General features: G+C 39.4%; 1 protein-coding gene across 1 annotated transcript in view; it reads right to left on the minus strand.

Annotated features, from left to right (window-relative positions):
* Positions 1 to 4,118: 4,118 nt before the first annotated feature.
* Positions 4,119 to 13,105, minus strand: part of ROR2 (receptor tyrosine kinase like orphan receptor 2) — a 145,399-nt gene continuing 136,412 nt past the window's right edge. The window contains exons 7-9 of the mRNA XM_066339746.1: positions 11,273 to 11,518; positions 9,475 to 9,677; positions 4,119 to 7,485 (exon numbers count right to left, since the gene is read on the minus strand). Of these exons, the coding sequence (XP_066195843.1) occupies positions 6,043 to 7,485; positions 9,475 to 9,677; positions 11,273 to 11,518 (1,892 nt within the window). The 3' untranslated portion in view covers positions 4,119 to 6,042. The remainder of the gene's footprint in view (positions 7,486 to 9,474; positions 9,678 to 11,272; positions 11,519 to 13,105) is intronic.

Raw genomic sequence — 13,105 nt, forward strand, 5'->3', positions numbered from 1 at the left:
CCCTTCCTTGGTATAAAAAGCACATGGCTGCTAGCATTTTGCAAGACATTTCTCCCATTTTGCAAGATAATTCTCCCATTTAATTACTTTCATATCAGATTTAAATTAAATCTGATATGAAAGTAATTAAATGGAAAACCACATCAAATTATGAAAAGGTATCCACAGGATTAACAACAGAGCAAGACAATGATTTTTATCATAACTGTAAAGCCTCAGACTACATTTGAGAATAATCAGCCTCAGCTGAAGTAATATTATATCTAAATTAAATTAATGTACCTTAAATGTTTCTGGGTTTAAGTTACTTAGAGATTCACTTTAGTTTGCTGACTGCTTTCCTACCCACCACCCCATCTGTTAATTATTTTGTCATTGTGAAAGGAATTTCTTTTGTTTCACAGTGCTGGTGGATATCAAATAGCTACTTCAAAAGCAGACTAGGAACTACAGTTAAAGTTCTTGATAAGAATTTAAAAACTGATTGTTATGAATCAAAACTACAACAGCTTCAAACACCTTCAGTGGCTAGTTTATTTGTTTGAAAAGAAATTGATAAGAAATCTATGTGGATGGTGGGTGGGTTCTACAAAAAATATATTCTTCAGTAACAGATATAAAATATGAAGCAACAAAAACACTTTCTGTAAACCTCCATGACCATTTTTTATTTCTTGGTGTATGGAAAAGACATTCAATTAAATGAATATTGTAATTTTAATTTAAAGTCTCTCCTCTAATTCCGCTGTTTTTAAAGTTAGCAACCTCCTGAACAGATGGATTATTTTAGTTTTAGACAGAGGTTTTAAAAAGGACAGTTAAACCATCAGGTACACTGTAATCGAGATAAAGCAAAGTTCCTCTTTTAGATCAATAAAAATGAGAAGTAGCTACATGGGATTCTGCCTTCATTCAGTATTTTATTGTATTAAATTCCGACTCCTGGAGATTTACAGCCCTCAGAACCTCATACTATTTCCAGATCCTGCCATAACCTCTGTTACATTACTTCCCCCTGCTTGTGCAATCTTGAGGTGTTCAGCTAAGATTTAGAACTGTATTTTTTTAATTTTAATCAAAAACGGGGCCAGGATAGAACAAGGACGCCATGACAGTGAAAACCCTCTCTGCAGTTCTGCACAGGGGCAGCGGTCCGTGGGTGCTCCTATGGGATTCCTCACGTACTGTTTGTCCTGTGAGTCTGCTCCTGCCACAGCCCCAAAGGACTGTGACTGAGTGGAAGCAGTGCCCAGTAAACACTTCAGACCAGGAGAAATTAATTTTGGATTCAGAGCTGCAAAAGATCTCACACAGCCCTGGAACAACAGCACATCACATGCAAGTGTGTCTACACATCATTTGACCCCAAACACAGAGCTGTTGCCTTATATTCCAGCATATTTTTTCTTGTAAAATTGGGCATGTATGCAGGCCAATTACCTGCAGGGGTTGCCTTCTATTTGAGGTCACAAAGCAAGCCAAGTGGCCCAGTTTTCTGCAGTGGCAACCCAGTGCTAGGAGCCCCCTAGCTCTACTTGTATTACCACTGTGTATTTTTTAAGGAGAAATTGTTAGACTCCAGACACTACAACTTTACAACATCAATCATAGCATAAGCCAGGAGCAATAGGTGCAAAATGTTTCTACAACATTTTTCTAGAAAGGAAATCCTGCTGAAACCATTCTCCCATATTTTATCAGAGTAGACAGAGTACATTTTGGTCTAAAAAATCTGACTTACCCAGATATTAGAGACTTGGTTTACCTTTGCCAAGTGAACACATCTAGTATTGTTTAACAGTCCTTAGCTTGTTTAGAATTCAGATTGGTGACTGAAGCAGACCAAAACTTGTCTTATCTGACAAAGACTATACAAGGTCCCTTTTGTAAAACAAGAAACAAAATTCCTTTTCTAGTAAGGTTGAACTAAAAATCACACACTGAGCTATGCAATTGTTTGTGCTGTATGCTACTACTATTCTAATACCAGTTTTTCATTGTTTGAGCAAATCCCCAAAGCTTGCTGCTAGTAATGGATTCCACTAATATTTACAGATTTATTCACAGAACAGGAACATACATTGTTGTCCCTTGCAATATGAATTTAGTCCCTTTCCTCAAAAAGAGGATGGTTTTGACAGTTGATTTTTTTATATATATATTTTGGGTAACTGAAATGGTGTTTTAGAGGAGAGTTTGCAGTTCCATTTGCCTGTCTAGAAACAGAATTACTTTCTTTGCATGGGGAAACTATGGCTTAGGTTTTCTTTGAAGATACTACTCTCCATGCAACTGGATGTTACTCCTCCTTACATCTGTTTTATCAAACACCTCAAGACCTGACATCTTTTGAGAGTGCTCCAATTCAGCAAATGTTCCTGAGTCCTCTTCCAGAAAGCATCAGACCTTTTCCCGGCACTCCCACATAGTTGAAGTGAGGTGATTACTCTGAACACAAAAGTCAGTGACATCTGATTAAGTCTTTAGATAACTGAGGACAGAAAAAATCAAATTCATCTCTCTAATAAGAGTTTGAGGTACTGTTACCATGATGTAACGAAATTCCCTGTGACTCACTATGATGTTCACAGCCATAGCAGATACAGAAGCAAAGGATTCTTATCCCAGCAGGGAGCTTGCTCCTCTGGATGAGTCTTTAGGGAAATCACTAGATGAAACTAAGAATAGTGACATTTAGATGAAGGAATGAACCTGCCTATCGAAATAATGTCTGTTTGTACTTAGCATTGTGGGTGAATCCTCAGCTGCCTATAGTGTACTTTTTATAGCCTTGTCTTCCCCATAGTCTCAATGGGTGGAACAGAAGAGAAGACCCTGCAATAATGCAGATCTTGGACAATATCAGAACAAGAGTCAAACTGGAGCTAGTGACACATCTATAATCAGTTTCCCCATTCAGAAAAGAACCATTACTCAGCTTTTCTGCCCTGTGATTGTAAAGCCATTCTTCATGTACCCAGTGTGCTATTGTGAGCAGAGATCTTCCTGCCTCACAATGGACTGCTGTGGACAGTGTCAATGTCCAATCCACTTTTTCTCATGTCAGACCTAGTCTTCTCTTGAAAATCACGTAGACAGAGTAGGGTACTAGAAATAAGAGAAAACCTTTGAAGTAAACTTATAGTCTTCTAAAAAACACCTTGCCCTTTACTAGCCATCCAGACACGTATTTACTGCTAAAAAACCTGTTCTGCCCTCAAGAAAAATTCCAGCTTTGCTAGACCTGCCAGGAAGAAATACCTTTGCAAGCCCAAGAGAGAAGTATGGTGCTGGTTTTGTTTGGACACAGCCCCAACCCTTCCCTCACTTACTGCCACTTTACCACCTTGTCCCATCCACTTACCTCTTTGTCTCTTCCCCGATCTCCCTTGGCCTTGCTTCCAAGTCTTGGGGAGGAAAGGCAGACTGACACCAGCTGGGACTGTGCAGCAGATATCACAGGCAAGAGTAGTCTGCAGAGTTGCAGAACAAGAAGTTACTGCCAATCCTTATGACTTAGAGTAGTCACTATCAAGCTGGTAGTGGTGTTTGTGCAGAGATGCTCACCTGAAGTGCAGAGGAGGTGTTTGCATGCTGTCATGACTCCGATCTTGGCAGCTCAGATGGGCCCAGCCACAACAACAGAGGGGCAACACCCCTCTCCAGTACTGTGTGTATTACAAGGCTGACATAGAAAATTATTTATTGCTCCTTGACCATCACTTCAAGAGCACATCCACATTAAATGGGGATGGAAAAATTAGTATAGAATTCTGGCCTTTTTTTCTGTCTGTAGGGAATTTTTGAGGCTTAAAGAAGAGAATTAGGAGTTTCCTCAACTGTATTTAAAGCACACAAAGTCATAATGCTCTTTGACTACTAGAAACAGGCTGAACTTCAGACAGTGCTGTACAGAAGTTTCCACTGACTGCCATTCATCTGCTTACTTATCTTTTCTCTCATTTACAAATCTGTGGTGTAACCAGACCAATTGCTCTCTACTTAGTCTGATGTAATTTAGCAAAGGAATAAAGAAATACAATGTAGTTGATTAATCCATTTATCTAAGATAAGAAAATCTAGAAAAAACAAAGAACTTCACAATAAATAAATTTCACTTTTTTTTTTAATTATCCTTTATTTAGTAAAAGCACCCAAAGCTGCATTATATTAACACAAGTAATAAAGCTTTCATGTTTTATTCCTACCAGTGCATTTCCAAGTCCAGATGAAATGCCAGAAATAAGTAATGCTGCCATATCTTGAACACAAGGTGTAGATCACAATGATACATGACTTACAAGTGAATCCCAATGTAATAAAATAAAAAGATGAAGTGTAAGTGTGAAACCTGTAATTTAAGCAATTGAGGCCATATCTACTTCCACAAAGTACCATAACAAAACAGTGGCTGTAGAGTTAACATACTTAATCATACTTTTTGCATCATGTATTTTATTGAATACTCCATGTTGGACATAGAACTCATAGCTATAGTGTGTGTTGGCTACAATGCTACAATGAGAATATGTACCGCTTGTATTACAGAAAGGGGTCATGAAATGTATGGACCTGTCTGCATGTTTAACAAAATGAAACAGCAATACCATAAAACTGCACTACATGTGAATATTGTAAATGGTTAAGTTAGAAAGTCATCCATTCAAAATTCAAATATTTCAATGAAAAAATGTATATAAAATGTAGTAAAACATAAATTACATTTAAAGGTCTGTACACAATTCATCCTGCAAATAGAAGCACAAAAACAGCACCTTGTACATTACTGCTTATTTTGGTCTTCTAAAGTTCAAAGATCATTTTTACTAAAAAGTCAGGAAAAAACATGGTTTCACATGCAATCCACCAGTAACTGTGGTAAATCAAGTAAGTCTATAACCCCGCACAAAACCCAACACTTTTACAATGTAGGAACAGATATGTGGAGCCCTTTTCTGTACTTGATAACCAATTAAAGTTGGATTTGTTAAGTTAGTGCACACCTATAATATCCCCTACAATATCCCCATTTTTGGTTAACAGTGTATTAAGGCTGTTTGCTGTTGAGAATACACAGCAGAGAAGGAATACTTTCATCCACAAATGTAGTCAGATGATCTCATCTGAAAGCTTCTGTCAGTCATTCACCCAAAGTGATGAAAGAAAACCATCCTTTCTCCTCTCATGTTATTCCACAAGCTATTGTGGATACTCCACCTCTACATGAGTTCAAAATCATTTGCACAAATTCATGGTAGAAAATTCCATCAAGGGCTGTTTAACAGAAAAAAAATCCACTTCTGTCTTGGGAAGACCCTAAGCCACAAATTGCTGGAGGCTGGGGCAATACCCTGGGAAATTTCTGCAAGGGAAATGGCCATTGCAGACTATCCCTCGGCAGGCATTATCAATGGTCTTTCAAGACATGCTACTGGGCTGCACAGACCCATGGTCTTACTCAGTACAGTCAATTTTATGTTCAGTTACCCCCTTTTCTTGTTATTGTAATACAAACACAGAGTATTATTCTCAACTTCATTTTTCAGACTCCAAAAGCAAACAATCTTGTGTCCATCCATTGTTGAAGAGATAAATACCACAAACAAAGCTGTCCATCACATCCAGGGCACTTCTTCATACTTAGAGCAAATCTGCAACCATAGCCAGATTTCTTTCTGTGTTATTGGTTTAGGCATAATTCACTAACACTACACTCATATATCATGATATACATGATGTGCAATGCTACTCTGCAATATGTTGCACAGCAACAGTACATATTTGAAAAGCAGCTTCTCTCAAGAATTGTAGGACAGTAAAAAAGATTAAACCCATCAAGTCTATACAACCATATTCGAAAAATCTGCTGGTGGAAATGGTCATTAAACCTGGTATGTCATTACTGCTGCACTTTTAAATGGATGTTGGCTTTTTTAAGTCTTGTTTCTTTAAATCAGATCAAAATTACTTTATTAAGCCTAACGATCTACTGTCTCCATGCATGGAAGCAATGTGGAATTCTTAGCAATGAGGCCAAATTCCTTAGGCTTCTGATTGAATTTCTGCTTCATCCATCTGAAGTGTGTCATTATCACCCAGCAATTCTGTTTCAGGCACAGAGCCCTCTTCTTCCTCCTCCTCCTGGACAGGGTTCTGGGCAATATCTTCTGTTCCATTGTGGGTGTCATCTGTGCCTTCTGACAGCAGAGCAGCCCTGTCGGCCACTGACGCATTGGAAGGTGCTGTTGTTACATAGCCTGTGCTGGTAGATCCACTGCCGCTGTGGTGGGAGCCTGGTTTGGGAATGATCTGGGGAGGTATTTGCTGAGGAGCCATTTGCATTGGAATTTGGACAGGATAAAAATTTGGCAAGTAAGCACCATAGGCAGGCATTGGCTGGTAACCATTGACTGGAATGTAGAGCTGAGGAGGTGGGACCATTGGTCTCATCTGGCCTTTCATTTGTATGAACTGAGGTTGAGGGAAGGCTGGAGTTTTCTGCTTTGGTCCAATGTATCTAGCATTGCTGACATTGCTAACAGGGCTTGTGCTGAGAGAACTTGTTTGTGTAGTGTTGCTTGCCCCAGAAGTTTGTGCTGAGCTGTTGTAATTAGAAAGGTTCCCCCATGTTCTTAGCCTGTTATGTATATCTTTAAATCTTGGTCTTCTGTTGGGAAATTCATTCCAACACTCCAACATCAAAGAGTATATCCATGTGGGGCAGTCATCTGGACATGGCAAAACTTGTCGGTTCCTGATCATCTCAATGACATCCTGGTTGGAATAACCACAGTAAGGCTGCAGGCCATAGCTGAAAACTTCCCACAACACAACTCCATATGACCATATATCCGAATCAATAGAAAACTTGCCATACATAATAGCCTCAGGGGACATCCACCGGATAGGAAGAAGGGAATTTCCCATCAGTTTGTAGTAATCAGCAGCATAAACTTCCCTGAAAAGGCCCAAATCAGATATTTTCACATTCAGCTTATCAAACACCAGTATATTTCTAGTGGCCAAGTCCTTGTGGACAACATGGTGGCTAGAAAGATATTCCATTCCTGCAGCAATCTGAGTCACAATGTGAAAAAAGTCTGCTGGTTCCAGAGTGGATTTCACCGTCTTGTCATCATCAGTGCTGCCAACATCCGAGTGGGGAGATCTCATTACCAAGAACTCATGGAGATCACTGTGAGAACAATAACTAAATATCATACTTATAGGTTGTTCCTTTGTCACTATTCCCAGCAAACAAACTATGTTTGGGTGCTGTAATCTTGATCTCATCATTGCCTCATGTTTAAACTCTTCCCGAAGAGCCAGTTCTGCCTTGTCTTTAAGTGTCTTAATGGCAACAGCTTGTGTCTGTTCACCTGGTGATGTACCAAAAAGATGCCCCTTGTAGACTTTGCCAAACCTCTCCTCTCCTAGTTCCTCCATAAATCGTACAGTGGACAGATTAATTTCTTTAAGCTTAGCCTGAAATGAAGAAAAGACAGTCAGTAAAAGAATCCCAATGTTTTCTGAACAACAGGATCTCCTACTAAAAAAATCTCCCAGTGGTTAGATCTCCAAATGGAAGGTAAATTGGGCCAAGAGGACTTTTCTGGTTTTTTGTGTATTCACATCAGTATATTGATTTCACAATTAACCTTGAAATGAGCTACACTATTATCAGAAATATAAATTGAATTATACTGCGGGACAATGGATATAATTATTTTTATAAAGGAGTGTCTACACTTCCTGCAAGCTAAATGAATATCGAGTTCAGAGTAAACCTGGGAAGCATCTATTAACTGCATCTGTACTTCCCCTGCAGACCAGCCCTGAGCTGCCCAGTGGATGTCTGTCAGAAATGCAAGGAGGCTGAGGAGGTAGCAGTCTCAGAGTGAACTGAAACATCTTTTCCAGCAGAAGAAGGAACAAAACCTTTCTTTTTCAACTCTGCCGTACCAGATAATGCCCTTTCTTCTCTTTTGCACTATAGGAATGGCTCCTGCCTGTGGGCAGCAGTGTACTGTACCCCCGCTGACGAACTTTGAGCTAGCTTTGATAAAGAGGGGGGTGGAAATGGAGAAGAAAGGAGTAGGAATTTCTCTCTGGTATTTGAAGGAAAAGATTGCAAACCCAGGGGTGGGAAATCCCCAGAACGTTCCTCCTGCAGCTGCAAGGGAAACCAAGGGAGTTTGTGGTGGTGATGCAATGGGTCTGTCCTGACCAACACAGGATGAAGGAGTCCCTGATGTGCTACATGGGGTTGTTGGCCAGAGACAGACAAACAACATGAACTCACCAAGGGTCATCAGCAAGTAGTGTTTTTTATTGTTCGGAACTTCTTTTTATAGGGGGCTTGAATTTCCCAGGTTTGGATAGCTGATTGGTTGGGATCTCTGCACCACCCAGGTCTCTGGCCAGTGATTTGTCTACATTTATGGCTGCATGGGATTAGCTGAGGTCTTTGTTTGAGTTCAAATCCCTCCTATCATTGCTCACCCAGGGACTCGTTTTATTTCTAGGCTGATCGAGTTTAAGGGGGCAGCTTCAGACCAGCTGCACTGTGACACTGATCAAGTGAGGTGCAGCTGGCATAGCTTCACATACAGGGCATCACAGCATGAAGGAGCAGGGCAGGCTGGGAGGATGTTTTAGCACATGATTTGGGAACAACCTCTGATTTTAGAGTCCAACAGCCTGTAGACTGGGCTGGAAAAATTCCCTTAAATATTCAGATCAACACAGAAAATCATCACAATTAGTTACAATTGGTAATATTCATCAAATACGCTACAGTTTCCTGAACAGATGTTGCCAACTTCTAAAGTAAGCGCTGTTTATTAGAGCTTGCATCTTATAAATGCTGTGATTAATAATTCAGGGTTAGCTCTGAACAGGATTTTAGTGCAGAGATCAGTTAGCTGACCCAGAAAATCCTATGCAGGAGCTGACATGTGTAGACATGGGTTCAAAGCCATTTTCCTTTCAACATCCTTTGTGATACACAGCCTTGGAAACATGTTGCATGCCATCTCAGCTCTCAACTCACTTACAGATCAGAACATCAGAGGTCTTGAGCTGAAAGATTAGAACAAAAAAACCCACTGTGCATCATGCTTTAAACAGGCAAACAGGCCATGTCATCACCAGGGGCAAAAATGAGCTGCAGGCTGAAGACTGGCTCAGAAATAACCATTTTCTAGTCACTCAGACAACAGGCAGAATGGCGACTGCGTAATGACAAATGCCATTAAATACTGTGTACTGAAAGCTGTTGTCCCTGGTCAGGATTTCTAGATACACCCGTGCAAGACCTGGTTTTCCCTGAAGTAGATGCCCTGCACAGGATGAAAATTAGGTCCGCAACAACATGGCTCAATTTGAACACAGACAACCTGAAATGCTGAAAATCATGACACCTTGAAAATATGCATAAGAAATACCTTGTGTAAGAAACTGTGTAAGAAATACCTGTTTGTGTTGATTAATGAGTGGCATTTCCATGTCTTGGCTGGGAGATGCCATCAGCTGGCGGCGTTGTGGTGTAGCTGCAGATGCCTTCTGCTTGTTTCGGCACATGCAGACCAGGAAGAAAAGGCAGGCTATCACCAGAGGGATGGCTATGCTGGGAACAAGGATGTAGAGGATTCCCATTTTGCTGTTGTCATGTGGACCTGTCAAGCACAGAAATGCTCATTGCTTATAGTAAGTATTTTTTAGCTATTTGATAGTAACACAAATTATTAATACTGTATTTTAAATCAAAAGTAAACTATATCCTGAAAACAGAAATCACATTACCCTCTCCCCCTTCTTCGTAATGTTCCATTACATATTTCAAAAAGCTTGAATGGACATAGCAACTAACGAAGATAAACTAGGAGCCCCACATTTAATGTGTGCGCTGTAACAGTACGTGATTAATTTTACTTTATTTTTGAGACTTCAAGCTCAGGAAACTGCAGAACACAGACCAGGGTATCATTGCTTTATCCCGTTATAAATTACAAGTGAGCAATCTCTATCACAATATCTAAACAGTGAACTCAATGTGACCCAGCACAGAAACACAGTCTGACCCACTCTCATAAATTCAGCCATTTCATCAACACTTGGGCCATTATTTACCTCTACTGGTGCTAATTCTGCCCAGAATATAATAAGTCTCACTTCTCGTTGGTAGAGATATTATTTGTTCTGTACATAATAGAGTTGCAGAGCTTTTATATTATAGTGAGACAGATGTGAAAGAATCATCAATGGACTTGGCTCTGGAACTTCCCTAAAATACTTTTTCACTTAGAAACTTTAGGAAAACCTAGTGATGTCAAAAATGTTCACTGGAACTGTCTGGGATGTTTTCTGTAACCTGTGTTTTTGCTATTTGTGGCAACTGTTCTCACCACAACCACATCCCAGTGTTATCTTTACCCTATGGTACATGCAATGTAGAAATTTATTATAAATGTCAAATTGTGTTACTGCAAAAAAGTGAAGTAACTGAAAAATTTCATATTACTTTTGAGCAGTTTCAAAGATCCACATAATCCACTTTTATGGCTTCCATGACATATCTATATCTTGCTCAAGAAACATGTTTTTCTTCTGAATGAAGAACAGTATTAACTGTCATATCCAAAGACAATGTCATATCCAAAGACCATTACCAATGTGTGAAGTCTGTACCAATACAGGGAAAAATGAGCAGAACACTACTAAAGTGTGAGAGCTGTACTTTTTCTTTTGCAAACACTTGTGCTGTACAAAGCCACTAGCAGCTAGTGTAGGACTTTAGCATAAGATCATCTGCTTTACGCACTTCAAACTGCTCTGTTTCTGCATTTAAACTGTTTCTTTTTAACCAGGCATGGTGCTATATCTCCCTCTATAGGATCTGAAAATCCTTGCCACCTACAAGATGTCATAAAGAGCAAGAGAATTTACCCTCGAGAAGCATGAGCAAACCAAACACATACTGGTGATTTGCACATGCAATCTATTATTTGACAGGTCAAATAACTGTAGCATCATCATCATTAATTATTACCTCAGACTAAGTGACCAGTATGAATAAAAAAGTGTTACAGTATCTCACAAACTCTGATCTCCAGAAAACATTAAAGAATTACAATACAAAACAAAGTTGCTGGAAGTTAAACATTTAAAAGTATAACACTCCTAAATGAAATGTACTTGTAATATCCAGGAACATTCAAAATTACACAGGATTCAGAACAGTAGTAGGAGAAAAAAGAAAGAGAATACATACTACAAGAAGGTATGTCACACAGTTCCATGCGTACGTTTTTATTCTTTGTAAAACACCAAGGACCATCCATTTGACCTCCAGGATTTCTACAATACGCATGTCCTCCACCTAGCTCTGGAAACTGTGTGCTGGTCAGATCATGGTTGTGGGGACTCTGTGAGTCCCAGAGCTGGCAAGTGTGGCCAGACTTGGTAACACTGACAGTCCCTCTGTAGTCAGCTCCAGAGCCGTTGTAGCACTGATGATCTAAAACACAGGGTTTGGGAAAATGTTAAAAAAAATCAAAACAACAAGGTACATCAGGACCAAAACAGCTGAGCCCACAAAACAGGTATGCAAACCAGTACTTAAATTTAGGTACCTAAAGATTTAATGAAAGTGTTTGTTTTGAAATTTCAATTCTGTGTTTATCTGTACTTTTACACCCAGTTATTTCTGGATTCTGTCCTGGAATGTCTCAGCTCTATCTATGGTAGACACGTGAATATTCACAATTCTGAATTCAAATTGAGACTAAGAAGTATGTATGGACTTTTAGATACAGAACATGACGAGTTAACCAGAAATAAGAGTTTCCCTTCAGGAAAAATTCTCAGATGTCAAAAATGGAAACTTTTATTTCTCATAATCTTCCCATCTTCTTCACATTGCTCACTTGCTATAGAAATAAGTGCTATGTGTTCTAATGCCTCATGCCCCTTTCTCCTTATTTTCATCTTTAGAAAGAAAGGATTCAGGATCTTCTCTTTAGATGCATCGTTTTCATATCTGCTGGACCCATATCTTTATTCTTTGTTTTATTAAGCTGCTATCCTCCCCTCATACTTTTTGAGTGCTTGTCTTCTATATGCATCATCTGAGCTGAATCATACATTTTCCTCAATGTTTGCAGCATTAACTTCTCCATTTTTCTGTTCTCCTCTCTGCAGCCCTCAAGAATCCAGCTCTCTCAAACCCCACAAACACTCAAGTTGCAACTGCACCCTGAGAATCACGGGTAACAGACTTTTTATTGGTTTTGTTCTCATGCTTTTTACATGGTATCTCTTCCCGGTCTGGTTTGTCTCTGTCATTGTATTCTCAGTTACTTCTGCTTCTCAACTACACTACATTATTTACATTAAAGCACAGAACTAGTCTTTCAAGTCCACCATTATGCCATGGTTCCTGCTCCTAACTGTGGATTCAGACAACGGATAGTCAGAATAATCTTATCACACTTTGACCTTTAAACATCTTTGGTCTCTTCAAGTTTTCTTATTGAACAACAGAGGGAGTTGTGATTAATTGCTATGAAATGGAGTAGTCAGAAAGACTGTCATCACATAATTAATGACAACAGATCAGCCCTTCTACTTCTGGATGTAAATAAAAGTTCATGGAAGCAAGATCAATGTTTTCACCCAGCCAGTGTGCGTAAAGAATGACAACTGCATCCCATGTTCAATTTACAGGATTAATATTCTTGTGAGTTTCCATATAGAAAGAATGGAAATCCTATGTGGTTCATTTCCTGACAGATCTTCCAGTGAAGCTTTAACAAACTATATGAAGTTTATCAATAGATAAACAAAACTCTCAAATAGGTGTACGGGGAGGCTCACCCAAAAGGGCAAGCACTGAGCTACAGGTGGAGGCAACACTGCAAATCTGCATCAAATCAGCCATGTGAACCCAAAGTTTTGTAGGGTAGGGTGGTTGACATAACACACTCTAGTACAAGCAGCATTCTTTAGGCCTCCTTGCCATCCTAACTATACCTTACAACAGTGAATGCTGTCAGTATTAACAAGATAAAACCAGGTAGTTCAGCACTTTCTTTACGAAAAAAAG

This window comes from Sylvia atricapilla, chromosome Z (assembly GCF_009819655.1).
Source record: "Sylvia atricapilla isolate bSylAtr1 chromosome Z, bSylAtr1.pri, whole genome shotgun sequence".
In the NCBI taxonomy this organism is placed as follows: domain Eukaryota; kingdom Metazoa; phylum Chordata; class Aves; order Passeriformes; family Sylviidae; genus Sylvia; species Sylvia atricapilla.